Genomic DNA, 25748 nt, shown 5'->3' on the forward strand with positions numbered 1-25748 from the left:
TCGACTGTCGTGGAAATGTTAACTCACTAAGAGAAGTTAAGTAAGTCTGCACAACAAATACACGAGTAGCGGATGTTTGAAACTGTTTGGTCTCGTCTGAAAAGCGACTAAAGAGGCAACAACACACCGAAAACTCGTCCATCCTTTCCTAGTGCTCAAACCCGGAAACTGTTCAATTAAACGGTGTCCTTGGTGTGCCAGGTATTTCTTTTGGTGCATCAGCCAAAAGAGACATTCCTGTGTTGTTATTTTAGCCATTAAAGATTTTTTTTAATGAATTCCCCCAGAAAATATAACTACATCAGGGGTGTGTAACCTACTTTATTTTAATATAAATTACTAAAGAAAGTTTGGTGCATGTAAACAAACTTTTAGCCAGTACCAAGGTATCACATTGATACAAAAATTATATAAAACTCCATTAATGTCATTAAACTGTCCTGTTAAAACACTGCCTGCAATGGTTTTCTATTGTTACCGTATATGGCAACTCACATCACTTCCCTCCCATGTGATTAAATCTCCGCCCCATGTGGACAGCACATTGAAGGCCACCAGAGCACCAGTGTGCATCACAATGTGCCAAGTGTAAAGTATATTCAATGAACTTGCCATTGTGTCCATCAGAGTTCATGAAACGTTTGTAAAAACCTAAAATGACCAGACCAGAGGGACATCCAGACATGCTTTTTAATGACGACGACAGCACAGATGGAAAGTCATTACACCATAACACAGGAACCAAAGGTAGGCTTGTGTTATTTAAACTGCCCTTGTAATGTAATGTAAAGTAAAGTGCATTATCGGTCGTTCACCTTGAGCTCACATCAAAGTGTCTGTTTGTTCAGGATCCATGTGCACGGTCAGAGTTGGGTCCAGAAGTCTTCCACTGTATCCGTTGGTTATTGTGTGTTTAGGAGTATTAAACACTATTCTGATGTTAACTGCTGTTGTCATTGGGATTTACTGTGAGTACAACTGATCCATGGACGGTGCTGTTGGAGTACACTGTACCAAACAATTCATTAACTAAGCTATTTACCATCTATATTCTCCCAATGCTATTCAAAACAGTAGCTTGTTTTCCTGAGTATCCTGAGTGACCGTCTTATTTCTGCTGTTCACAGGTGGCAAAGCCAATCAGTTACCTGCTCCCCACCAAATGACAGTACAAGCCCTCTTCGTAGAGGTGAAGGAACTTCAGATAATGCAGACTGAGGCGATCAAAGCTCAAGAAGAGGCCCAACAAGCATTAAAGAAAGAGCTTATGAGCCACAAGGAGCTGAAACTGCAGTTAGAGCAGAACAAGACCGCCAGTGACGGCCTCCAGAGACAGGTTGAGATGCTACAACTGCAGAGGGCAACAGTGCTGGCCGACACAGCCCAGATCCGTGAGAGGCTATTGCATTTATTTTTCAATGCATTTTAGAATAAAATCTTTCCTTGTTGTTGTGACTTTAACTTATTTTCTTCTTCAACAGGGGAAAGTTGTGGACGATGTCAGCATGGATGGTTTTTATTCAAGACGTCGTGCTACTTCCATTCTAAATCTGCATCCCTTCCCTCGAAGAACTGGTCAGACAGCAGGGTGGACTGTATCAGCCGTGGGGCCAATCTGACTGTGATAGATAGCTTGGAGGAGCAGGTGAGTCCAGTATGCTGGAGGTGGGAAAAAAAATGAGTGGGTAGAGTTATTCTTTTTTTTTTGAGTATATTTTTGGGGCTTTTATTGACTTTTATTATAGTGACAGCTGAAGATAGACAGCAAAGGGGGGCAGAGAGAGGGGATGACACGCAGCAAAGGGCCGCTGGTCGGATTCAAACTCTCGGCCGCTGCAGCAAGGACTCAGCCTCGGTATATGGGTCGCCAGCTCTACCCACTAGAGTTATTGTTGATGTTTTAATGAACACCAGTTGCCTTTTGAAAAGTTTCAGCAAAGTATCAGCATGACAAAAGCTGCAGAAATCAAGTGGCATTCTCAGTTGTTAGCAGGGATGGTGCAGATTAGGTTCAACCACTGTTAGCACAGCTTTATGTGCATGGAGTTGCAGATCTTTGTTTTATAAGTTTCCACATTATCACTGTAGTTAGGAAAGATGCATTGTTAATGTTAATACTTAGTTAGGGCTTTTCCTGCTCTGACTAGTCAAATTATCTGCTTTATACTATAGATACTGTAGCGCTCAAGTTGTACACCATCCACGGCCTCAGTGTGCGATGTGCAAGGTAATGATCGCATGTTAGTGATGGGTCGGTCGCGAACGATCCGGCTCTAAGAGTCGGCTCTTTGAAGTTAACGACGGGAGCCGGATTTTTTTCCCAGATTTTCCCGTTTTTTTCCTGTTAAAGCCGAGTGATTGGTCAAGATGTGTGGCGGCATCTGTGTATCTACACTGAGCAGGAGGGGGAGGGAGGGCTTACAGACACACACGGCACAGTGAGCACGTGAACAGGTGGGAGGGAGACGTGAGAGCGAGAGACCTTGGCGCTACATAGACAGAGACTACACACTGGAAAGGGTGAGGAAAATGTGTGACAGGAAACGTAGTAAAGTTTGGACACATTTTAATGTGATAGTTCAAAGGCAGAGTGTAGACTGTGCCAAGTTAAACATTTCATATCAAGCAGCTTTTTGTCTAATTAAGATGGGTCTTTGTTTTTGTGTTTTATAATTTATTTTTGTAGCACTGTTCCATGTTGAGTGTATTAATAAATCCATATAAATACTAAACATTTGATATAATGCATGTATTTACATTAGATATTCATTTTACACATAATTTGGTAATAATTAATTTAAGCAAAAAAAAATATGAGGAGCCACTTGGGAGCCGAAAGAGCCGGCTCTTTTTAGTGAGCCGAGCCGAAGGAGCCGGTTCTCTAAAAAGAGCCGGAATTCCCATCACTATTGCATGTGACCCGGTCCTGCGCCACAAACAAAGGTTAACCTGAAGGTAGAGAGGCCTCATAATGAGTTTCACCAAGCATCGGAAAGGAAGTAAAGCCCTTGATATGGTAAGGTTGAAGATATAGTAAAGGCCAGGGTTGGGGGTTGTTTGAGGCCCTCAGCGTCAGACTAGAGGTGGGCGATATATATCGTTTGCGATAATATCGTCATTGTTGTTCTGACGATGTGCAAATTTCCATTATCGAGTATTTAAATTACTTCGCCAAAAATATTGAAACGCACGCGGAAACTCCTCACATCCACTTAATACACGGTGTAGCAACGCTCTCTACAGCATGGCAGGATTCAGTCACACGACTAATGGGCCTATGTGATCACATGACCTCTTGCTAGCATCCTCCTTGCAACAGTTTAGCAGCGCGTTGTGAGCAGTAGAGAGAAAATGCAAGCACCTCCAGTCCCTGAAGCTACCGGTACTTCAGATGATTTAGTGCCGAGACGTGGGTCTACCTCTCTGGCATGGAAATAGTTTAGTTTCGAAAATACTTTTTTAGCGCAGCGCTCAGAGCGCTTCAAGTTGAAATCTGTTCAACTTATAACACGGAAAATTAGTTTTTGAGCGCTCTCAGTGCTAGAAACGCATTTGGTGGACACAAGCCCTAACTCAGACAATTCCAATCACATTTTAAAAGGATATCGACTGATTATCGTTATCGCTAAAATCCCAAAAAATAACGATACATTTTTTTTTTGCCCATATCGCCCACCCCTACGTCAGACTCTTTGCTTTGAAACCTTTGCTGTCGTGCATTTACAAAATGTTTATCTTGAGAATATATAGGCAACATCTTACAATTGAGTTGCACGTTCATGTACAAACACAACTGGTTTCAGGTATTTTTACAGGTTTCGTTACACATTTAATCAAGATTCACTTACTAGCTTTTTCCAGAGCTTTCAAACACAGTTCACGGTCTTCAGTAGCAGATTTTTATGAACATTCTTTTTATTGATTTTAATTTGCAAGAAGAAAACAATAACAACAACTCAGTACCATATATGGAGTATTTGCATCATTGGTCCAGGACACCATACGCAGCATTCATCTAGTCACCAGAGCACAGCATGCTTCCCTCAGCATCTCACCAGTTGCTAGCTATGCTTGAACTGCTAATATAAAGGGTAAATATATACCTTATAGTAACACATTGTGATGTTGTTTATTCTTTGTTTACCTAGCTAAATCTTTTTGAGTACCTACCAAAAATGGATCCAAGCATTCGACCGTGGTGGATCAGGGGAGGCGGGGTCTGGATTGGCCTTACGGATATTCAGAAGGAGGGCAGTTGGATGTGGTTAAATAATGTGACACTGCAGGATGAAGGGTAAGAAGTTTAGTCTTACTATGCTGTGTTGTTTTGTTAAAAGAATTATTCAACAACAATCAACAAGAATGATTATGAAGCTTGTTAATAATTATCTGAATAAGTGTATCCATTAAACCACGAGTTGCACCTCCATCAAATTCTTAAATTATGTTAATGACACAAATCAAATCCTTTCATCTGATAACTAATTACATGCATCGAGAGAGAGAGAGAGCGAGATTGTAAAGTATACCTCGGCATTTGCTTTAGGTACTGGATACAAGGGGAGCCCAACAACCATGGACGACATGGTGAGAACTGTGCAGCATTTATGAACATTAAAAACCCTAGGGCAACATGGTTTGACGCAAGTTGCCTAGATGACAAGGAATGGTTATGTGAAATGGAACCCAACTAGCTGTGGACAGCATCAATATGGACGTCCATATCCCTCTTCTGTGCCCAAGAACAACCTCACAGAGCTACTAGCATGGATTTATGTAAAGTTTATGTAAGTTTATGTAAAGTTGGTTCCTGAATGTGTTCTGAGTGTAAATAAAGGTTGAGTGAGTGAATACAACTTTTGTGATTGTGCTACTTGAGTGCAGCATTACATTAATTCTACAGATGGTTTGATAGTAAAAATGTTTACTGAAGAATAGAGTTTGAACAATAAATTAAGAATCTCTTTTCAAAGCAACACTTGACACACTGATTTGTGGGCAGCAGGGGGTGCAAATATGGTAGGGAAGAGTAGACAATAAATTACTAGAGCTGACTGACAAATGTATTAAATCTGTTATTTTTTAATTTACGTTTTTAAAACAATTCAAAAACACCTTTTGTAAAATTGACATTTAAACTACAATTGTTATAATGTGGGAATATACAGATATTAAGGACTCTAAAATAAGTCCCGATCAAGTCCCTTATCTGCACAGAACGCGTATAACCACATAGTAGCCTATCCCATATGAGAAGAAGGGTTGTTTCACATCGACAAACATATGGTGTCTTTTGTAGTTTGTTTTTAAGGAGAAAAAAGAAAAGATTAAAATCAGAAATGTGGTGTGGAATTTTATTTTTAGTCCATAACGACTGTTTACACTTCAGAATTCTGGTTAAATTTAAGTGTTTGTGACCCCTGCTCGCCCATTTAGAATCTCCCACAACAGCAATCTCAACCACACATTTGTTCAAATCTTTTCCTCACATGGACAAAGATTTAAACCACACTATTGTTCTGCAAAAAAGTTTAATGTCTGGGTGTTTTCTTTTTTAACATGTTATGCAACTTCCATTCTTAATCAGCCTCCAATCCCTTAAAGAACTGGCCAGATAGCAGGGCAGACTGTATCCGGTTGATCTGGCTGTGATAGATTGCTGGGAGGAGCAGGTGAGTCCAATATGTTGTAAACAAGATAGTGAGTAGATAAGCAGTGATATTCATAATGTTCTATTGTCAGGCTGATGAATGGACCAAGGACCCTTCTCAATCTTGAAAATGAAAGCTTGATTATAACTTTTTTGTGTGTGTGAAAACAAAACAAGCCCACCAGAACCCAGCTGGAGATACACCACCCCCACCACCCATATGGCAAAAATCATGCTAGAATAAATTGATTTTATTACATCAACTATATTAAACAGAAACCACCAGTATAATCATTTATGATGCTTTATGATTGCCTTGGTAAGATTGTATCCAATAATTCTGTTCCAAATCCTTATTCTCAAGTTTAGTTTATGACCATTGACCTTGTGTAAGTAAGTGATGGAACAAAGCACCAATAGGAAGAAGCACTCACTTTCAAACTGCCTCTGCCTCCTCTGGATATAAAAGAGGAGGCAAACAGTTCAGTGGTCTGTTATCTACGACATTGCAGTCATGGAGAATCTACAGAAAACGGCAAATGACAACAAAAATGGAAATGTACGCGCTTATTTTGAAACATTTTGGCAAGGTACAGAGTTTGACATTTTCTGCAATGTCTGACACATTTCTTACTTTTTCATCTAGTTGTTTTCTTTTTTTCTATTTCTGACCTTGTGATTTTGATTAATTAATTTTTGTCATTATTAATATGTAAGTGAATGAAGAGTTAAAGAGATGCATTTCAAATACATGCTAAACATACAGCCTGTCCTTAATCATTGTAGCTTTACAGTCATATATATGTAGCTTAATGTAAAATGTAAAAAAACACTGAGTATGTAGTGATAGGACTTACAGTTAAGATTAGCCACAATTATTTTTTCTTTCTTTACCTTTATTTAAAACAATAGATCCACAGAAAATGTGAGTATTAGAGTATCATACTGGGTAACCAAGACATTCTTTTAAAGTAATGACCACAAACAAACTAATTGTATTTGCATGGCTAGATAAAACTACAGGGTAAACTGGAAAATATGTGAAAATGTTTTGTGATTGTTGACATTGTTGATTACAGGTGGATTCACTTTTCCCAACATCCGACTGGTTATACTCTGTCTGGGACTGTTGAACGTTGTTTTGCTGATTGCTGCCGTTGTTATTGGGATAAACAGTGAGTAAGACTGTTGGCCAATGGTTTCATTTCCCTTTTCTGTGGAATTTTCTTGAGAGGGTTGAATAGACATGTTTTCACTCAGAAAAAAAAGGGGAAGATTTTATGCAATTCTCTTTGTGACATTGTGTTTTCTCCTCTCCAGGTGCCAAAGTCAGAGAGGGTTCCCTCCAGGTTCCCCAAGCAGCTGCAACCCAGCTCATCATTGAGCTGGACTATCTCCTGAGCAACCACAGCGATGTGATCAAAGCCAAAGAGGAGGCCAAGAACGAGTTAGACAGAGCGCTCAAAAACCATACACAACTAAAAGTGAAAATTGAGCAGCTGAAGACCATCAATGACAATTATCAGAGGCAGATTGAGCTCCTGCGAACAGAGAAGACCAATCTGCAGTCCAACATATCGGCTTTGGGTGAGTTGATTATACTTTATTTAATCTGTTAATTTAGAATACAGACAACACAATAAAGAAAGTGACAAACAAAAATATTTTATTTGTTACAGAAGGACATTGTGGCAGATGCCTCCCTGGATGGATTTTTCACAACTCATCCTGCTATTTCTTTTCTTACAATGAGTTACCTACTGTCACAAAGAACTGGCCAGATAGCAGAGCAGACTGTGTTAATCGTGGAGCCGACCTGATTGTGATCGATAACCAGGAGGAGCAGGTGGGTTGAAAATAAATGAGTAAATACTGTTAAGAATATGTAAATAACAATGTTGAAATAAATACTTTTTAATCTTACAATTAATCCCTTTAAAAATGTAAATTTCTTGCTTCACAGAAATTTGTGAGTGAAATAATTGAAAGTATAAGACATGAACGTAATGTCTGGGAAAGTGGATACTGGATTGGTCTCACTGACACAGTGACAGAGGCAACATGGATCTGGATTAATAATGTCACAGAGGTGGAACAAAGGTGAGGGCTGTAGTGTTTTACTATTAACGCTGTAGTAATTATGGATAATTAGTGATTACTTTTATGAATGATTTGATTTTTTCAAAGGTATTGGATGGATGGGGAACCAAATAACCATGGACACATGGGAGAAGACTGTGGGATTGCAGTTTATTCCGCCACTAATCCCTGGAAGACCCGTTATGATGCCAATTGTCAGCAGAAACAGAGTCACTGGTTATGTGAAATGAAATCAAGCTAGAATCAGGAACTGCTGCTCAAGCAGAAAACCCAAGTATTATTTTGTAACTCTTTAAGAAAAGAATAAAATACCCCTAAGATTGGTCTCGTGTTTGGTCCTCACATGTCCTCATATGTAGAGTTTTGCCCAAGAAAGTGCATCTCAATACTATATAACTGACATCCACATTATAGCCATTATTCTAAGGTTTGCACATTATATATGTGTATACAGTGCGGCCCGTGGCGTAGGCAGTATAGGCCAATGCTAAGGGCGCTGTCCATCTATGGGGCGCCACGATGGGGGAAGAAAAAAAACCAAAAGGTGCAACTTTCAATATTTTTATACTAAAACTAGTTGGTGCTAATATTTCTCAGTATGAAAATAAACCCACATTAATTTAACTGCATAGCAAAGCCTATTAAATAATAATAAGACTTTATTAAACCCCCCGCCCCCCCTCCTCCTCTACCTGCTCTCTGAGAGATGGTTGAGTTTTCTGACGTCAGAAACCATTAACAATGTCAAAACCACCAAAACTTTCCGGTACCCAGGGAAGGAAAAAAAGAAAAGAAGAGGAGGAAAAACGCGACAAAGACAGAGGTAGAGTAAAGATAATGTGATGAAATGATTTGTCTGTTGCAGAACGATAGTAACCTTTAGCCTAACACGGTTTGCTAATCAATAAATAGCGTTAGCTCGTTTTAACGTCAGTTCATGTTATGGAGGGGCCTAACAGCTGTTATGGAAAAAAGTAATACTCCCACCTTCTATTTCTCAGGGACATTTGTAAAGATTAGATCTATTCAGCAGGTGTTTCCATTTGTCTACATTTTTATTTGTATCTATTATTGGTTAGCTAACGTTTGCTCTGCTTGTAACAGTCACACACCTTTATATATTAGAGTTGTAAGCCTTGTTGTTTGTTGTGTTACAGTTCAGTATTGTCTAAAGTGTGTTTATAGTGTTAAACTTTACATCCATGTTAAAGTGCACATCATTAATGTTAATACATTCCCATATGTTATACTGCAGTTTACTGCTTCTTTGCATTCTGCTAATCAGCATTGCACTGTAATGACAATAAGATTAAATCTAATTTGCATATCAGAAAAAATTGCACTTTATATTATTCATGTACAATACAGTGAAAGTAATACATCGCTTAGGTTTTTCATTTTTATTATTTAATTTTACTCATGGAATCCTTTCTTTTATTATTAGACTGTAACACCCAACGGTGTCACTTACTCCTCTTCTCTCTTCAGGTGCGCTGTTGAAATATCTAAATCCACCTCCTGCAAATCCTGGACCATCTACAGTCATCGCCGCTTCAACAGCATCAAGTGATCCTCCTGTCACCTCCACCTCAGGTTTATCACTTGTTTACAGTTTTTTATTTTGTAGGTAGTTAAATTTTATACTTTGTGTATGCTATTTATATGACATTTATTGTATTATTTATTTCTAATTTATTATTTTCTTGTTGAGTCAGTCAGTCAGTCTGCCACTTTGTTTCAGACTGAAATATGTCAACAAGTGTTGGATGGAAGCCATGTCCCACCTCAGGGTAAAATGTAGTAACTTTCATGATCCCCTGACCATCATACTTACAAAACTAACATTCCTATCAGCCTCAGCTGTACAAAGTGTTTCATGCAGTGTTAACGTGCTACGGTCAACTAAGATATTGACCCTAATAAAGATTGGGTGCCAAATCAGTATGTTAGGATTGTCATCGTAAGTGCTGAACATGTTAGCATCACTCTACCTTAGGAAAGCCTCTCATAGCTGCTAGCCGTGCTGCAGAATGCTTTGTGCTATTAATGTTCAAAATATCCTGTAACCGTCAGAGACGTACTCCACCCTAAAACATGTTTTTTGAGCTTTAAACTGAATCATATGTCTATACTATGATGAAACACATCACTTTTTGTTAAACTCCAGAAATTTGCTGTGTACTTATAAATTGTCCCTATTTGGGGTCTTATTTTGAGGTGGGACTTAGAAAGGTGTTTTTTGTTTTTTTGTTTGTTTTGTTTGCCTTGGCAAGATTGTATCCAACAATACTGTTGCAAAGCCATATTCTCAAGTTCATTTTATGACCACTGGTCTTGTGTAAGTAAGTGAGGAAGCAAAGAGCCAATACGAAGGACTTTCAAACTGACTCTGCCTCCTCTGGATATAAAAGAGGAGGCAAACAGTTCGGTGGTCTGTTATCTACGACACTGTAGTCATGGAGAATCCACAGAAAACTGACAACAAAAATGGAAATGTACGCACTTATTTTGAAACATTTTGGCAAGGTACAGAGTTTGACATTTCCTGCAATGTCTGGCACATTTCTTACTTTTTCATCTAGTTGTTTTCTTTTTTTCTTTTTCTGACCTTGTGATTTTGATTAATTCATTTTTGTCATTATTAATATGTAAGTGAATGAAGAGTTAAGAGATGCATTTTAAATACATGCTGAACATACAGCCTATCCTTAATGATTGTAGCTTTACAGTCATATATCTGTAGCTTAATGTAAAATGTAAAAAACACTGTGTATGTAGTGATAGGACTTACAGTTAAGATTAGCCAGAATACTCAAAATCTTCTGTGTTTTTTTTTCCTTTTTTCTTTCTTTACCTTTATTTAAAACAATAAATCCACAGAAAATGTGAGTATTAGAGTATCATACTGGGTAACCAAGACATTCTTTTAAAGTAATGACCACAAACAAACTAATTGTATTTGCATGGCTAGATAAAACTACAGGGTAAATTGGAAAATATGTGAAAATGTTTTGTGATTGTTGACATTGTTGATTACAGGTGGATTCACTTTTCCCAACATCCGACTGGTTATACTCTGTCTGGGACTGTTGAACGTTGTTTTGCTGATTGCTGCCGTTGTTATTGGGATAAACAGTAAGTAAGACTGTTGGCCAAAGGTTTCATTTCCCTTTTCTGTGGAATTTTCTTGAGAAAGTTGAATAGACATGTTTTCACTCAGAAAAAAAATGTGGAAGATTTTATGCAACTCTCTTTGTGACATTGTGTTTTCTCCTCTCCAGGTGCCAAAGTCAGAGAGGGTTCCCTCCAGGTTCCCCAAGCAGCTGCAACCCAGCTCATCATTGAGCTGGACTATCTCCTGAGCAACCACAGCGATGTGATCAAAGCCAAAGAGGAGGCCAAGAACGAGTTAGACAGAGCGCTCAAAAACCATACACAACTAAAAGTGAAAATTGAGCAGCTGAAGACCATCAATGACAATTATCAGAGGCAGATTGAGCTCCTGCGAACAGAGAAGACCAATCTGCAGTCCAACGTATCGGCTTTGGGTGAGTTGATTATACTTTATTTAATCTGTTAATTTAGAATACAGACAACACAATAAAGAAAGTGACAAACAAAAATATTTTATTTGTTACAGAAGGACATTGTGGCAGATGCCTCCCTGGATGGATTTTTCACAACTCATCCTGCTATTTCTTTTCTTACAATGAGTTACCTACTGTCACAAAGAACTGGCCAGATAGCAGAGCAGACTGTGTTAATCGTGGAGCCGACCTGATTGTGATCGATAACCAGGAGGAGCAGGTGGGTTGAAAATAAATGAGTAAATACTGTTAAGAATATGTAAATAACAATGTTGAAATAAATACTTTTTAATCTTACAATTAATCCCTTTAAAAATGTTAATTTCTTGCTTCACAGAAATTTGTGAGTGAAATAATTGAAAGTATAAGACATGAACGTAGGGTCTGGGAAAGTGGATACTGGATTGGTCTCACTGACACAGTGACAGAGGCAACATGGATCTGGATTAATAATGTCACAGAGGTGGAACAAAGGTGAGAGCTGTAGTGTTTTACTATTAACGCTGTAGTAATTATGGATAATTAGTGATTACTTTTATGAATGATTTGATTTTTTCAAAGGTATTGGATGGATGGAGAACCAAATAACCGTGGACACATGGGAGAAGACTGTGTGATATCAGTTTACTCCGCCACTAATCCCTGGAAGACCCGTTTCGATGCCGATTGTCAGCAGAGAATGAGTCACTGGTTATGTGAAATGAAATCAAGCTAGAATCAGGAACTGCTGCTCAAGCAGAAAACCCAAGTATTATTTTGTAACTCTTTAAGAAAAGAATAAAATACCCCTAAGATTGGTCTCGTGTTTGGTCCTCATATGTCCTCATATGTAGAGTTTTGCAGAAGAAAGTGCATCTCAATAAATGACCCTAATAAAGATTGTGTGCCAAATCAGTATGTTAGGATTGTCATTGTGAGTGCCGAACATGTTAGCATCACTCTAACTTAGGAAAGCGTCACATAGCTGCTATTAATGTTCAAAATATCCTGTAAGTACAGGATATTTATATATCAGGTACAGGCTGTACCCTTTAGAGACGTACTCCACCCTAAGACGTTCAATGTCTATACTATGATATTACACGTCAATGCTGGTTTTAAAATTTACATTATTATTAAAGTTATGAAAATCTGCATCTTTTGGGATAAAAAGGATTCAAGAAGCCATCTAGCAATACTGTTTTAAATCACCCTTAACCATTGAACCTTGCAAGCTCAATGCTAATATACAGTCGATCGTTTATATAAAAAATAGTGTTAACGTCCTCCACTTTGGGTGGGAGTCAAATTGCTGCTCTCATTTTCAATTGTGTACTGATTGACAGGAGTTTATGCTAGTCTCTACTTAGTATTTTTGTATCTTGGCGCAGTCCCCCCACAGACACTCACACACATACAGGAGAGTTGTGTCAGCTGGCAATAGTTACTTAATGAATAATTATCAAAACCCTTTCAGACTGATCCAGAGACCCACATAACCCAGATTGGCTTCTCGATTGGAGAGGGAAGGGACTTCTGAAGACTGACTTATGGGTAACAGTTACATCTGTGTACAAAAATGCAACAGATTACACATCTTGTGGATTGTTATTTTTATTGTCACATCAATATTTCAAACTGAAGACCATTGCTGAAGATAATTTATTAGCTTTTAATTTAGTATATCGTAAGTTAAAACCAGGGTCCCAAATGGAAGTAGGTCCCCTCTGCTAGCCTGGTGTGGCTACACGTTTTGACAAGTATAGACAGGTCTGAATTAGAAACCTGGTTGCTTCAGTAAGTACTAAGCGGCTTAGATCACATACACAAATATAAATGTTTAAACCTTTAGCAATATGGACATGCTACACATCGTTAGATCAGTTACATTCTCCATAATTCAGTCGTTCAGTTCATTTTACAGCAAACCATGAGCACCAAAAGTATTAATGATTTCTAATTGATATGTTATTTAGTTGTGTCATTTTTATTCAAGTAATATTCAAACTGATTTAAATGAACAGTTTGATAGTATTTCCCATCTTTGCTGATCAAGAGTTTTATGCAAAAAGCATTAATGGCCTGTCCCCAATAGAAGCAGGCTGAGTTCAGTGACTGAAGCAAATAAAAGCCTGGGCTATTAATTTAATAATTTAAGTTTTATATATGTGTAGGAGAGAGAGAGAGAGAGAGAGAGAGAGAGAGAGAGAGAGAGAGAGAGAGGAGGAAGACCTGAATTCTTAAAGCTGAGCTACCAGGGGGCCCCTTGAATTACAGTAATAACTGCCGGATTCAGTCTGTGTCTGTTCAAAGTTGTTTTGCTGATTGCTGCTGTTATTACCAGGATTAACTTCTGTAAGTTCTGTACGACGGTTGGCACAGAAGTTTCATTTCCCTGTTCTATAGAATTTCACCTTTATCGGATAGCTGAGTATATGCTTTTTCGATCGAGTGATTTCAACAATTCCTTATTTAGATATTTCAACAAACACAGAAAATCCCGGCCTTTGGATTAAACTCTCAGAGTTAAAATCAACTCAATTTGAGTGTACATGTGAGACCACTGAGCACACTCTAAGGCTGAGTTAAAGGAACTATTCTGAGTTAAAACACTACTCCCATGAAGAGTAAAAACAACTCTCATCTTGTGTTATACAACAAGTTATACTTTGAATAACAATGTAAACATGTTACAGCAAACATTCACATTTAAAACCAACTGCAACAATAACTTAACAGATGGGAAATTGTGTGGTGAAATGGAAATGACAAATACATAAGAAATATAAGAAAAGTATTTCAACAAAACTGAAATATATATTGTCAACACCACATCCCCATACATTGGATAAAAGTGTAAACAACCTTCTTGACTGTACAGATGCCTGATTACAAACAGTAACTCTGTGGTTGTTAACATGAGGTAGACTTTTGTCCTCCACAAGGAAAACATGTAACATTTTCATTGTGTAAGCTAACAACAACCTTGCAAGTAGTCTGCAAAAATGTGTACAGGCTGGACAGACCATCATCATATTTCACAATGAAAGTGGGACTTGATCATCTTGTCAAATGTGCCCAAAGATGTACATGACTGACACGGAAGAAGCTTTCTATCCAAGACTATGTAGAAGCTGGAAACATGTGCTTTTTAAGTCCCTGTGGCCAGAAGATATGGCTGGGGGTTTCCTTCAGTGATGATGAGATGATCCTCTAATCTCTGGCAGGGCTGAAACACAATGAAAAGCATCTCCATATAGACTATTTCTGAAGCCATCTGAAATCAAATTTAGTCAACTGTTGAGATGTTTGGACCCCTGGCCTCTTGGATGGCCTTGTCTTGAAAACAGGTGCTCTATTTTTTCAGGAACTTTGAAGCAGTCTCTGGTCCAAACATCATTGAGAAGTCTTGCAAATCTAATAAAAAATAGAAGAATTATTTATGACCATTGAGTCACCAAGCGTCACCAATTTCTGTCTTTATTTTTATGCTTTTATTTGACAGTGACAGCGTGAGATAATCAGGAAAGGATTCGAGAAAGAGAGACAGAAGGGGGACAGCATAAACGGGTTTGGGTTGGAATCGAACCCGGTCCGCTGCGTTAAGGAGTTTAGCCTTTGTACATGGGCTACACGCTGTATTAGGTGAGCTACCAGGGTGCCGGCCAATTCACTGTCTGAAGGATTGAGATATATGGTCACAAATTCCTGAGTTATGGCCAAAGATGTTCTGTCATCCCTGAGTCCAAGTGGATGTTTGAGCCAAATGTGAAGATATTGCCCCGAGGTGTTACTCAAAAACATTATGCCTCTGGCCATGGCTGCTGTCAGAGATATAAAAATAATGTTACCATTCAGAACGAGGATTTAGAACATTGTTTTAGAGCATCTTTATGAAATATCATCCCATTTAAACTGCAAAATGATGTACTGTAGCCCCAGGTTTGCTATGTGTTAAATTGGTTAAAATAAATTTATGAATATGCATCATGTATGTCAGGGTTGTTGAAGAGAGATGTTAGCTATTACAGTACTCGTTTATTTAATTTAACTCTAAACTATGCATGTACTGTGTTTACTTGGAAGTATTTCATAAGGGGAAGTATAGTCTTGAGTATCTGGAACCAGTTGAGGAGAAGAAATGCTACAGCTTAAATGCAACTAAGAAGACTTTCACTTCTCCTTTCTCAGTTTTGGCAGCAATTGGATTATTATGAATTTGTTGATGAGCTCAGCAGTTTTAAGTGTTGACACAGGGGCCAGTGTCCTGATAAATAATCTTGTGTGTGCTCTCATAAACTGACAATTGTCAGAATGGAGAGGAGAGCAAATTTTGATGGCGGATTTAACACACTGATTTGTGAAGATGGCGAACACGATGAGCAGGATCCTCAATACTCCCACTCTAACCAAGGCGGGAAAAAAGGTATAGTCAGCTCAAAGTTATCATTTACACAATACACTTACATAAACAGATTTGATTTCTCTTTGATTCTTTGACATTGGTACCAGGCTCCAGTGCTGACAAATATTGTCTTCCCAGTTCAGTGTGACCTTTGGGGACACTTCGTAAATATAAGTCCTGGGAGTAAAGACAATAACTTCCCATCCTTTTATTGGGGATGTAAATTTGTAAGAGGGAAGCAGTCCAAGAACAAGTATAAGTATAAATTAAAACCATGTAAACGTCTGGTATAAATTGGTGTAGAGTGAATGGCTTTAATATAATATATAAAATTAAATCAATTATTGATGATGATGAACATGTATTGTTAGTTCAGTTTGATACTGCTGGCTTTCTGATATTGATTCATTATCTCTCTGTCTAGTATTCACGTACATTACGACGCCTTGGAAACATAGAGACAGACTGGTTGCAGTGAGCCTGGCGCTACTCGCTATCTTTCTACTCATAGTTGATATCAGCCTGGGGGCCCACTGTAAGTCATGTTACTGAGTACCATGCTCATTGGTTACTGATTACTGAAAATGAGAGAGAAAGTGGGTAATAAAGATTTTGTAACACTGTTTGTCCTCGATGCTTACAGACAACAACCTCAAAGATACCAGCGTTACCATTAATGATACAGAACGCATCAGCAATAATTTGACCCAACTCCAAGAAACTTACAAGGCCGCAGTGGAAACCATGAATGGTTTCAAGAAGCAGCTCGAAAGAGAGAAGATCAGTCAGAAACCAACCACCTGGGAGTTAAAACACCAGACAAAAAGAAGTACAGACTATAAAGTGCTGTTGGATAAACTGACTAAGGACACTGCAGCACTGAGATCCCGCTTACCAAAGATTGGTGAGACCTGTTTTACCATTAGTGCATATCATAAAAATGTTAAAAACATAGTAATGTGTTTTTATAGTTTTAAATGTTTGTGTTATTCACTGTTATTTTCTGTGGCAACAGATGGTGGCTGCAGACACTGTCCACAAGGATGGATTTTGATGAACTCTGTGTGTTACTACTTCTCTAAGGGTATAATAAAAACTTGGCAAAAATCCAGAGACTTCTGCCAGATGTATGGAGGTGACCTTCTAGTCATAGACAGCAAAGACAAAGAGGTACATTTTCAACATACAACTCATGTTTCTTTGCTACTCTGTTTGTCAAAGTGTTTTTTTTAAACTATCTTTATATTTCTTATTTGTTAGAACACAACTGTAACTCACTTGGTAGATAGTTTGAACCCAACAACATGGGGCTTCTGGGTTGGACTGAGTGATAACAACGAGGAAGGAACTTGGAAATGGGTGGATGGAACAATACTGGTTGAGGGGTAAGAGTTAATGATGTCACATGTTGTTGTATTTGCAGGAAATTGTCAGAATAACATCCCGCTGCTGGGTCAGTTTTTGGTACATTCAGTCAGACATGCTGTGAAGGTTTCCAGGATTTAAATTTTCCTTTGTGCAAGCAGACCCCTATGAATGATGGTATCTTTCTGCATGATCAGATGGAATGAGAAGGGGTTGTATGCATTTAGCAAGTTAGGAAAATGCATTCATCAATAATCAAGACTTGTCAGAGACTTATACAGACCTGTATACATTTGAGCCTAAGCTTCTTTTTTCCCCCCCTGTGGATCATTTTAGAATGTAATAAAAATAGGCCATTTGAAAATTCATATGAAAAACCTACAAAACAAAAAACAACTAGATGATCTTAATAACTGTTTTGAATTAGGTGGGTTTTGTCCATTTATTACCAATCCAATTATTTGATTTGAAATAATAATGTGGACAACTGTAAACTACCATTTGCTCCAGGTACTGGAGGGATGGAGAACCAAATGATGTTGGTAACGAAGACTGTGCAGTGGTGCATCCTGAAGAAAACTTCTTCCAGGCTTGGAACGATGTTAGTTGTCAATCCAAGTCGTATTGGATTTGTGAAAAAGCACTAAGTTAAGTTAACAGTGTATATGTACTGCAAGTTGCCTGCAAGCTTAAGTGTTTAAACTTTTAGACACCTTCTGACATTTCCTGTAATAAAGAACAGAATCAGTCATTTCGTTGTGCATGTTACTATTACACAAATCTCTGTAGTTCATATATACATATATAGTGGCTTTTTATTTATAGGAAAGGGGGGAGAGAGAGAGATGGGGGGGGGGGGCACTTGCCTCACCACAGAAGGAGTCACAGTTGTGGTCAAATAAAGGAATAAAATGCTTATATCTGTGTGTTACAAACCATTTATACAATGTTTATACAATACGTAGAAATTCTAGATAGAGGGACTTAAAAAGTGATACCAATACATATGATGAGTGAGCAAGAGTGGGAAACTACTTATAACTAGGTGAAGGCGATTAAGACCATAAGAGCCATGAAACTTTAGTTTCTTTTTATGCTTACTGTATTTACTTAATGTGGGATTTGGGAAAGTTGCATTCCAAGAAAATATTTAAGTCCTTCATGTTAACCTACGGCCTAACCTGTAACCTGCATCGTCTATTGTGTGCTACTGAATCCCCCTGAGGGCAAATCATAGTGATGTTACAAACTAATGGGCAGAATAGAAATGTTTTTTAAACTACCTCTCAGCATTGACACATTGTCCCAGACAAACAAATTCTTTATCTCACATTTGGTTTATTGGGATCTGGTCACCCTACCAACAGATCATAAGGTCAGTGCGCATAAATCAATACTACATGCAAATAAAAGGAAAATCTCTGCTAGATTTGAGGTGCATATCCCTATCATGATAAACCTGCATACTTAAATTAACATGAAACACACCAACCTTTCATTTTTATTACTACTGATGCCTGATGGCTAACACTGCAATGTAATAAATAATTTCTGATCTAGGCAAATGACATGGTATTTTGTTTCTGTAGATCTCGTATGATCTGTTGGTATACCTTTCTAAAATGGGATACCAAGTCTTTGTGAGTCCTACAACAAATGGATAATTGTTAATGAATTATTCAAACATGCTGTAATAAGGTGGCATTAGTGTGTATTTAAAAAGAGTTAGACCATCAAGTCTGCAGTTTGAGTTTACAAAGAAGGATAAAATGACAAATTATAGTAAAGGATAAATAGCTTATCATTGATCTAAAAGGGGAGTTCATTTGATGTTAATCTGTAAGTGAAGTGCAAATACTGCATTGTTTTAGACACAATGGAGAAATGTTACACAGAGCACTGATATTTACTGATTACTAACTATATTCCACAAATACACACAAAGGCCTTAGCATTCAGACCAGGGTCCAAACACACACCCACACACACACACACACACACACACACACACACACACACACACACACACACACACACACACACACACACACACACAAGCAAGCCCTATCACTGGTAAAAGCAAGAGACAAACAGATCAATAGGCACTACTTGCACCAGTATAATGGACAACTCACAGTCAGAACCTGAGAAGGAAATGTCATTTGAACAGAAGATTTCTCAGACTTTCAACACAGATGGATTTTCAGGCTCTCGCCATCAAACACGTGGACGAGGTACAACTAACTTTAAAATCCATCCTTCTGCAGTTTCTGACAACTGTCCTACTTCTTTTACTCCACCTTTTTACTATTTTTTCTCTTGAACTGACTCAGTGTGACTTTAGTTCATTCAGTGACTTTGAAATGTATATAAATGAATGAATATAATCTTTAAGTCTATTCTATGGTTTTATAACTCAAAATGTGACGGTTTTAACCCTATAAACCAAATCCATCATCCTTAATTTAATCTTGAGGGTCTAAATTAAGATGAAATATACAATTAAGATTTTAACTCAGAATAACATTTTCAAGGTCTGTTTATGGAAAGAGGTGGGTCTGCGTTTCCACACCACCGACTGGTTATACTGAGTCTGGGCCTGCTGAATGCAGTTCTGCTGATAGCTACTGTTGTCATTGGGATTTACTGTAAGTATGAGTTCACAGAAAACTGCTGATATCCTCTATTTGATGTACAAGTAGTCTTCAGCATAATCAGATTCATATAACTGACCTGACAAAATATGGATATGCAAGATTGTATCAAATAGAAATAGAGATATAATTTTCAATTTATTTTCTCAAGTATCAATATCCTCTAGCAATACAATCTAATCTAATGTAGCTAATGTATACCTCATAGGTATAGACAATAGCCAGTGGCCATTTTACAACAGTTTTTAAAAAGTAGGATCTAGTTAATATGGTCAACATGGTCTGATACAATATGACTGTAACTAACTATTATTTACATTATTAGTTAGTTGACCTCATACTTTGTCCATTATTGACTCATATTCTGGTGCATAAAATGAAGAAATACCACCATAAGTTCCCTGAGGTCTCAAGTTGCTTGTTTTGCCCACACAACAGTTCTGAAACCAAAAGTATTCCTTTACATTTATTACTGTAACTCTTACTGGAGGTTTTGGGACAGACATTTTTAACTGGTCTAGAGCCACGTTATAGCAGCTCTGTGGGGCTGTACTGGCACAACAGTACACAAGCTAAATGTCAGCATGCTAACATGTTCACAGTGACAACACTAACATTTCCCATGTTCAGCAGGAATAATGTTCACAATGCTTATTATCGCAGTTTAACATGCTTACATTTTATAACTAGTGCTAAATAAATGCTACAGCTGAGGTTGATGGAAAATGTAGTTTGCAGGTATTTGGTCATAAACCATAAAAGTGTTCACCAAACTTGTTACAATTAATGTTGTGGGGTCTAAATGTCTGTAACAAATGCATAGAAATCGATCGAATAGTGGCTGAGACATTACACTTAAAACCACAAATATCATCCCCATGGTGGCGCTATGAAGTCAGTAGCTAAAAGAAAAAATACTCCTCTTTCTCTATGTTATTATGAGTTTCTATGCCTCAGGTGCCAAAGCCCAAGACATTTACCTTCAGGTTCCTGATTCAGCTGCTACACCCCTCATCATTGAGATGAACTATCTCCGCAACCACAGCGGTATCATCAGAGCTAAGTTGGAGGCCCAGGCAGCATTGGCGAAACAGCGTGCCAGCCATGTGCAAGTAAAGATGGAAGTGAAACAGCAGCAAACCCTCACTGACAGCCTTCAGAGACAGATTGAGACACTGCATACAGAGAAGACAAATCTGCTGTCTGAGAAAACTTCCTTAGGTAAAATTTAAGGCAGACTTCCAAGCTGTCTTTGATGGAAAACAGTCCTGTAACATATCATGGTTAAAATGATCAAATCTTCTCCCCCAAAGGAACACATGCTGTTAATCTTCACCTTTTATATATTTGTTATTCATCATAATATGTGTATTTTTAGAAAATCTATTTTTGTTAAAGAAAAAAGAAAACAGCCTTTGATGAGAATTTTTTTCCCTCCTATTTCCTGTTGCAACAGAGGAAAACTGTGGCAGATGCCTTCCAGGATGGATTCTTCTTAAATCTTCCTGCTATTATTTTTCTTCTCGCCAAGTGTCCAACTCCAAAAAGAACTGGTCAGATAGCAGAGCACACTGTAATAGTCAAGGGGGCGACTTGCTTGTGATCAATAACTTGGAAGAGCAGGTGGGTAAAAACCTAAATGGATGGGTTTCAGTCTAAAATAAAATAGTTCTAGCTTCATGGGAATTATTATTATATTAAAATGATTTTCACAGAACATACTTTTGATGTCTCTGCTTCTGGTTTTAAGTTAATATTTCATGGTTCTGTTGCTAACCCTAGCCAATTTAGGAGGATCTATTGGCAGAAATGGAATATTATATTGTGTTTTCATTAGTGTATAATCACCTGAAATTAAGAATTGTGTTTTTATCTACAGACCGTGCGGGTCCACCATTTTGAACCACCATGTTTCTACAGTAGCCGAAAAATCAAACACTGGCTTTTAGGGCCTTTCATGTTTTAAGTTAAACTTGATACAGCATATTTAAACATATTGTATTTAGGTCTGACACTGTCCCGTGATAAAGGATGTGTCACTTTAGTGTTTGGCTAAATAAAAGTTAAATAAACTTTAAATATTTAATATTATCTGTGATAATAATACATACAGAGTAATACATTTTCTAATCTGTGTTCTATTAGCTGCAAAATGGACAGCAAGTCAGGGCCAAGCATTATCCAAAGTGGCCTGTAGTTGTAGTGCTTTCATTATTCCTTATATGATATGTTGTGTAACATTTAAAGTGTTAATATTACCTGAAGTAAATAGGAAATGACATTGTCTCAGAACAAAATCCAGGCAGCAATTACGATGTCACAACAACAGGATTCTTAAAAGTAATGTAGAATTTAATATTATGGAAATGTAATTTCTAGAAGACGATGCATACTGTAATTACACAGCTTTTTTAATCTGAGCCCTTCAAACAAGTAAAACACAAACAGAGAAAATATCTCTTGTCAAAAACCGTCTTTAACTTTGGGGCTAAAACGGCCACCCCTATTACTCAGAGGGAAAAGCTCCATTTGATCGTAATGTACATGTTTGCTTTCTTGCAGCTACGTATAAGTGACAACTATCCAAAGCAGAGCAGCGGCCATGTGTGGTGGCAGAACGGATTTTGGATCGGCCTCACTGATGTAGTGACGAAGGGAACGTGGGTCTGGGTTAACAATGTGACTGAGGTGGAAACAATGTAAGCATCAGCTCACCAACTGTTAACAACTGCTATGGACTTTATAGCTTTGTGACAATGTCATCATGACAACTAATAGAGTTGAACTAAATTCTTCTCTGAATGATTCTGATTTATCCAAGGTACTGGAGAGATGGACAGCCTGTCCTTTTAGGACCTCAGGGTGGGAACTGTGCTGCTTTGTATCACTTTGGCGATAGCAGGAAGACATGGTATAATGGGAACTGCCACAGCCATCAATATAACTGGATATGTGAGATGGAGCCACAAAACACATGAAACGTCTCAAGCAGAAATCACATTAACTGGACAATGTATGCATGTGAGCATTTTTAAGGTTTGCTTACTACATGTATGTGTGCAGTGCTAGTATTTTTTCCCTGTCATGTTTGAGCAGAAAATAGGTGCAAAAATGCCAAAACATCTCTTCAAGAAGAAACACTGGTAACTTCACACATCTGCTCATGGTACAATTTAATAAGCTTGTTGATCCTCTGAAAGTCTGAAATATATAACTGAATAACCTGATGAAACACAATACGTCCAGTTGTGTATATATAATATTACAAAACCATGTTCAATTAAATAAAAAAGGTGACACCTGAAGAAATGTCTTATAAAGCTTGACTGAATAAATCAGAAATCATTATGTGAGGACACTGCTCTCCAAATTACCAGCACATCCCCCCTGTAAATATTTAACTAATGAACCTGATTTTTTGTTTGTAATGTTCCACACATGCACCCACACACAGGGCAACGTCCTAACAAAACCCCCCCTCCTCGACAAACACATCAGTCTGCTCTCATCTTAACAGTCAAAATGGAGGACAGAGGGAATTCAGGTGGCAGTTTTGATGGTACATATAACAAACTGATTAGTCAAGAGGACTTCAGCGGAGATGAGCACTCGCTCTACACAAACCAAGAGAAGCAACAAGGTATCGTACATGAGAATTGCATTAATGGCTGAGTACATCAACAAGAATCTGTTTATGTATAATCTGTTCTTTAAATAAATTTAAATAGACGTTTTCCTGTGCTAATTTCTATGCTATTCTTTACATGTATCCTTGTTTTGTTCAAAGTTATTAAGTGCATGGTTTTAATCATCTTTAGAATATACAGATAAGGAAAAATTAAAGGGGAAAAAAAAACTGTCTTAGTAGGGTGTTCAGTTTTTCCTTTGTCGATCATCTGTATGTTATTGTGATAATATTGAACTGTCACTGTATTGTGACGCAGTTTATGGCTCAGATATTGATCCACCACCTCTCTGTGTAGTGTCCATGTCCATGGTGAGACCTGACTTCAGTTTGAATCATTACAAACTGCTCACAGTGAGCCTGGCAGTGCTCGCTGCCATTCTACTAGCAGCTGATATTGGCCTGGGAGTCTACTGTAAGTCACTGTTAACCCACAAAACACTCATAGATTTACAGTATTGGTGATAGTTATGAGGTGACATACCATTCACTATTGATTACATTAAAACTAATGATTCAGTCTGAGACTAAAGGTTGGAAGTAGAGCTCATCTTCAAGTAACAAAAACAGGCAACAAAAGAGGCGCAGCTACAGAAAGTTTGATTTAAAGCTGCTATAATCAATATCTTTATTTTAACATGACTTTCTGAAATATAAAAGGTGTTACTATTTTTAACAAATTGTTCTGGTTTAATGGCTCAAAACTTAACTGTTTCTGTTCACTCACCGCTTGAACCAGATAATAAACTATTTAGCAGCTAAAGACCAAAACAGAGCTAAAAGAGGAAAGTGAATATTGGACTTACATTAATCTAATGGAGATAAAAATAACTGTCTGCTAGTAACTGTTTGCTAACAAGTTCTGGTTGCAGCTTGTTTCCTCTGCCCCCAAGTGATAAATAAAATCAGTAATGCAGGTTTATGAAATGTTTATAAAAACCTGATAAATCTATATTATATGTGTTGGTGGGAATACAGCCTGCGGTTGTACTCAATTACACTAGCAAGGACCTCAGCTACAAGCTGTCAAATTAAAGAGGCCTCAACACTGATATCTAACGGCTCAGTAGCACCCTGCTGTGATCTAATGCTGTATGACACCCTAGGAAAATGACATGCACACTAAGAAAAAATGCTACAAATTACACTTTCTATAGCTGTATGTAAAAGTTAATCCTTGACCAACATGACAATTGAAGAGTCTGATAACTGATTAATGTAATTTATGAAAATATTATAAAATATAAATGTTTTTTCTGTTCCTTCTCCAGTGCTCAGGTTTGCCTTTTTACTGTAGGCGACTATACATGTAGTGTAAAAACTGTACAGATGTTTATGATGCTTTTATGATGAATGAACGTAAACTGAGACTTCATTACTAGAGTAACTACTACATATTTACCACTTACAGATAGCAGACTCACTGATGGGTACCGTACAGTAACGGACATCAGCAGTGAGGTGGCCAAACTGCAGGCTACTTACAACGCTGTAATCCAAAGCAGGGATGAAGCCAAGAAACAGTTGGAAAAAGAGCTCGGTGAGCAGCAAATTACCAAGTGGGAGCTTGAACACCAGAAAAGAAGAAACACTGACTATGAAAGACTGTCTGACAAAATTCGAATGGAAATTGCACCGTTGAAATCCCACATGCCAATGATTGGTGAGAGCTTTTTTTTTTTAAAGGCTACTGATTGTTTGTATTATTAAGCTATACATACATAATTATTGTGACTCAACCAACAACACATCATGTTTCTATTTTCTTTGGTAACAGAGGAAGGCTGCAGACACTGTTTACCAGGATGGACTTTCATGAACTCAGTGTGTTACTACTTCGCTCTCTCTGATGCTATGTCACGCAGATCGTGGCAGGAAGCCAGACAGTTCTGCACAAGACAAGGAGGCGATTTGGCAGTGATAGACAGCAGAGAGAAACACGTAAGACTCAACATTTAGTCAACACACTGATATTTTTGCACAAAACTCTTGATTTCCTTTCTTGTAATTCTTTGTAAACACTTTACATTTTATTCCTGAGCAAAAAGTTTTTGTAGAATCCAACTAAATAAATGAATTTACGCATGTGTTTGTGCATTTCCGGTGTTGTCAGATGGCAGTAGCTGAGTTGATAAATAATTATCGAGACCCTTTGAGACCCATAACCCAGAGTGGCTTCTGGATTGGACTGAGAGATGTGGACGAGGAAGGGACTTGGAAATGGCTGGATGGAACAAGACTGACTGATGGGTAACAGTTACAGATAGCTCATTGCAGTCAAATATTGTTATTGTAGAAACTGTCAGGTTTGCACATTCACATA

At 37.9% G+C, this 25748-nt stretch overlaps 3 protein-coding genes across 9 annotated transcripts in view; all 3 read left to right on the plus strand.

The window, feature by feature from the left end:
* The first annotated feature begins 168 nt into the window (after positions 1-168).
* Positions 169-25748, plus strand: part of LOC127354689 (CD209 antigen-like protein E) — a 26084-nt gene continuing 504 nt past the window's right edge. The window contains exons 1-10 of one of the 4 annotated variants that reach the window (XM_051384776.1): positions 19152-19320; positions 19621-19734; positions 20698-20961; positions 21197-21363; positions 22303-22439; positions 22562-23380; positions 23724-23840; positions 24837-25088; positions 25203-25366; positions 25539-25675. In XM_051384776.1, the coding sequence (XP_051240736.1) occupies positions 23179-23380; positions 23724-23840; positions 24837-25088; positions 25203-25366; positions 25539-25675 (872 nt within the window). In that variant the 5' untranslated portion in view covers positions 19152-19320; positions 19621-19734; positions 20698-20961; ... (1 more) ...; positions 22303-22439; positions 22562-23178. Of the gene's footprint in view, positions 748-848; positions 969-1127; positions 1392-1481; positions 1646-4148; positions 4295-4546; positions 4857-19151; positions 19321-19620; positions 19735-20697; positions 20962-21196; positions 21364-22302; positions 22440-22561; positions 23381-23723; positions 23841-24836; positions 25089-25202; positions 25367-25538; positions 25676-25748 lie in introns of those variants that run through there. The other 3 variants (XM_051384781.1, XM_051384802.1, XM_051384791.1) reach the window with 3 other exon arrangements.
* Positions 6074-12134, plus strand: LOC127354705 (CD209 antigen-like protein B). 4 transcript variants are annotated; one of them, XM_051384816.1, is made up of 7 exons: positions 8417-8573; positions 9239-9343; positions 10790-10885; positions 11032-11298; positions 11391-11557; positions 11675-11811; positions 11899-12134. In XM_051384816.1, the coding sequence occupies exons 1-7, from the start codon at positions 8492-8494 to the stop codon at positions 12050-12052; spliced, it is 1008 nt and encodes a 335-aa protein (XP_051240776.1). In that variant the 5' UTR covers positions 8417-8491; the 3' UTR covers positions 12053-12134. The 4 variants fall into 4 exon arrangements, with proteins under 4 accessions (XP_051240786.1, XP_051240794.1, XP_051240776.1 ...); XM_051384826.1 differs by lacking the exons at positions 8417-8573; positions 9239-9343; positions 10790-10885; ... (2 more) ...; positions 11675-11811; positions 11899-12134 and adding exons at positions 6074-6240; positions 6730-6825; positions 6971-7237; ... (1 more) ...; positions 7614-7750; positions 7838-8073; XM_051384834.1 differs by lacking the exons at positions 8417-8573; positions 9239-9343 and adding an exon at positions 6084-6240.
* Positions 15577-17837, plus strand: LOC127354727 (CD209 antigen-like protein E). The gene is made up of 6 exons (XM_051384855.1): positions 15577-15742; positions 16146-16256; positions 16365-16625; positions 16737-16891; positions 16982-17106; positions 17597-17837. The coding sequence occupies exons 1-6, from the start codon at positions 15631-15633 to the stop codon at positions 17736-17738; spliced, it is 906 nt and encodes a 301-aa protein (XP_051240815.1). The 5' UTR covers positions 15577-15630; the 3' UTR covers positions 17739-17837.

This window comes from Dicentrarchus labrax, unplaced genomic scaffold (assembly GCF_905237075.1).
Source record: "Dicentrarchus labrax unplaced genomic scaffold, dlabrax2021, whole genome shotgun sequence".
Classification (NCBI taxonomy): Eukaryota; Metazoa; Chordata; class Actinopteri; family Moronidae; genus Dicentrarchus; species Dicentrarchus labrax.

Coding starts and splice junctions, on each gene's coding strand:
- LOC127354705 (XM_051384816.1), top strand. CDS start 8,492: ATGTCAAAACCACCAAAACTTTCCGGTACCCAGGGAAGGAAAAAAAGA. Junction 8,574..9,238: donor AAAACGCGACAAAGACAGAG/GTAGAGTAAAGA, acceptor TTCTCTCTTCAG/GTGCGCTGTTGAAATATCTA. Junction 9,344..10,789: donor TCCTGTCACCTCCACCTCAG/GTTTATCACTTG, acceptor TGTTGATTACAG/GTGGATTCACTTTTCCCAAC.
- LOC127354727 (XM_051384855.1), top strand. CDS start 15,631: ATGGAGAGGAGAGCAAATTTTGATGGCGGATTTAACACACTGATTTGT. Junction 16,626..16,736: donor ATCCCGCTTACCAAAGATTG/GTGAGACCTGTT, acceptor CTGTGGCAACAG/ATGGTGGCTGCAGACACTGT. Junction 16,892..16,981: donor TAGACAGCAAAGACAAAGAG/GTACATTTTCAA, acceptor CTTATTTGTTAG/AACACAACTGTAACTCACTT.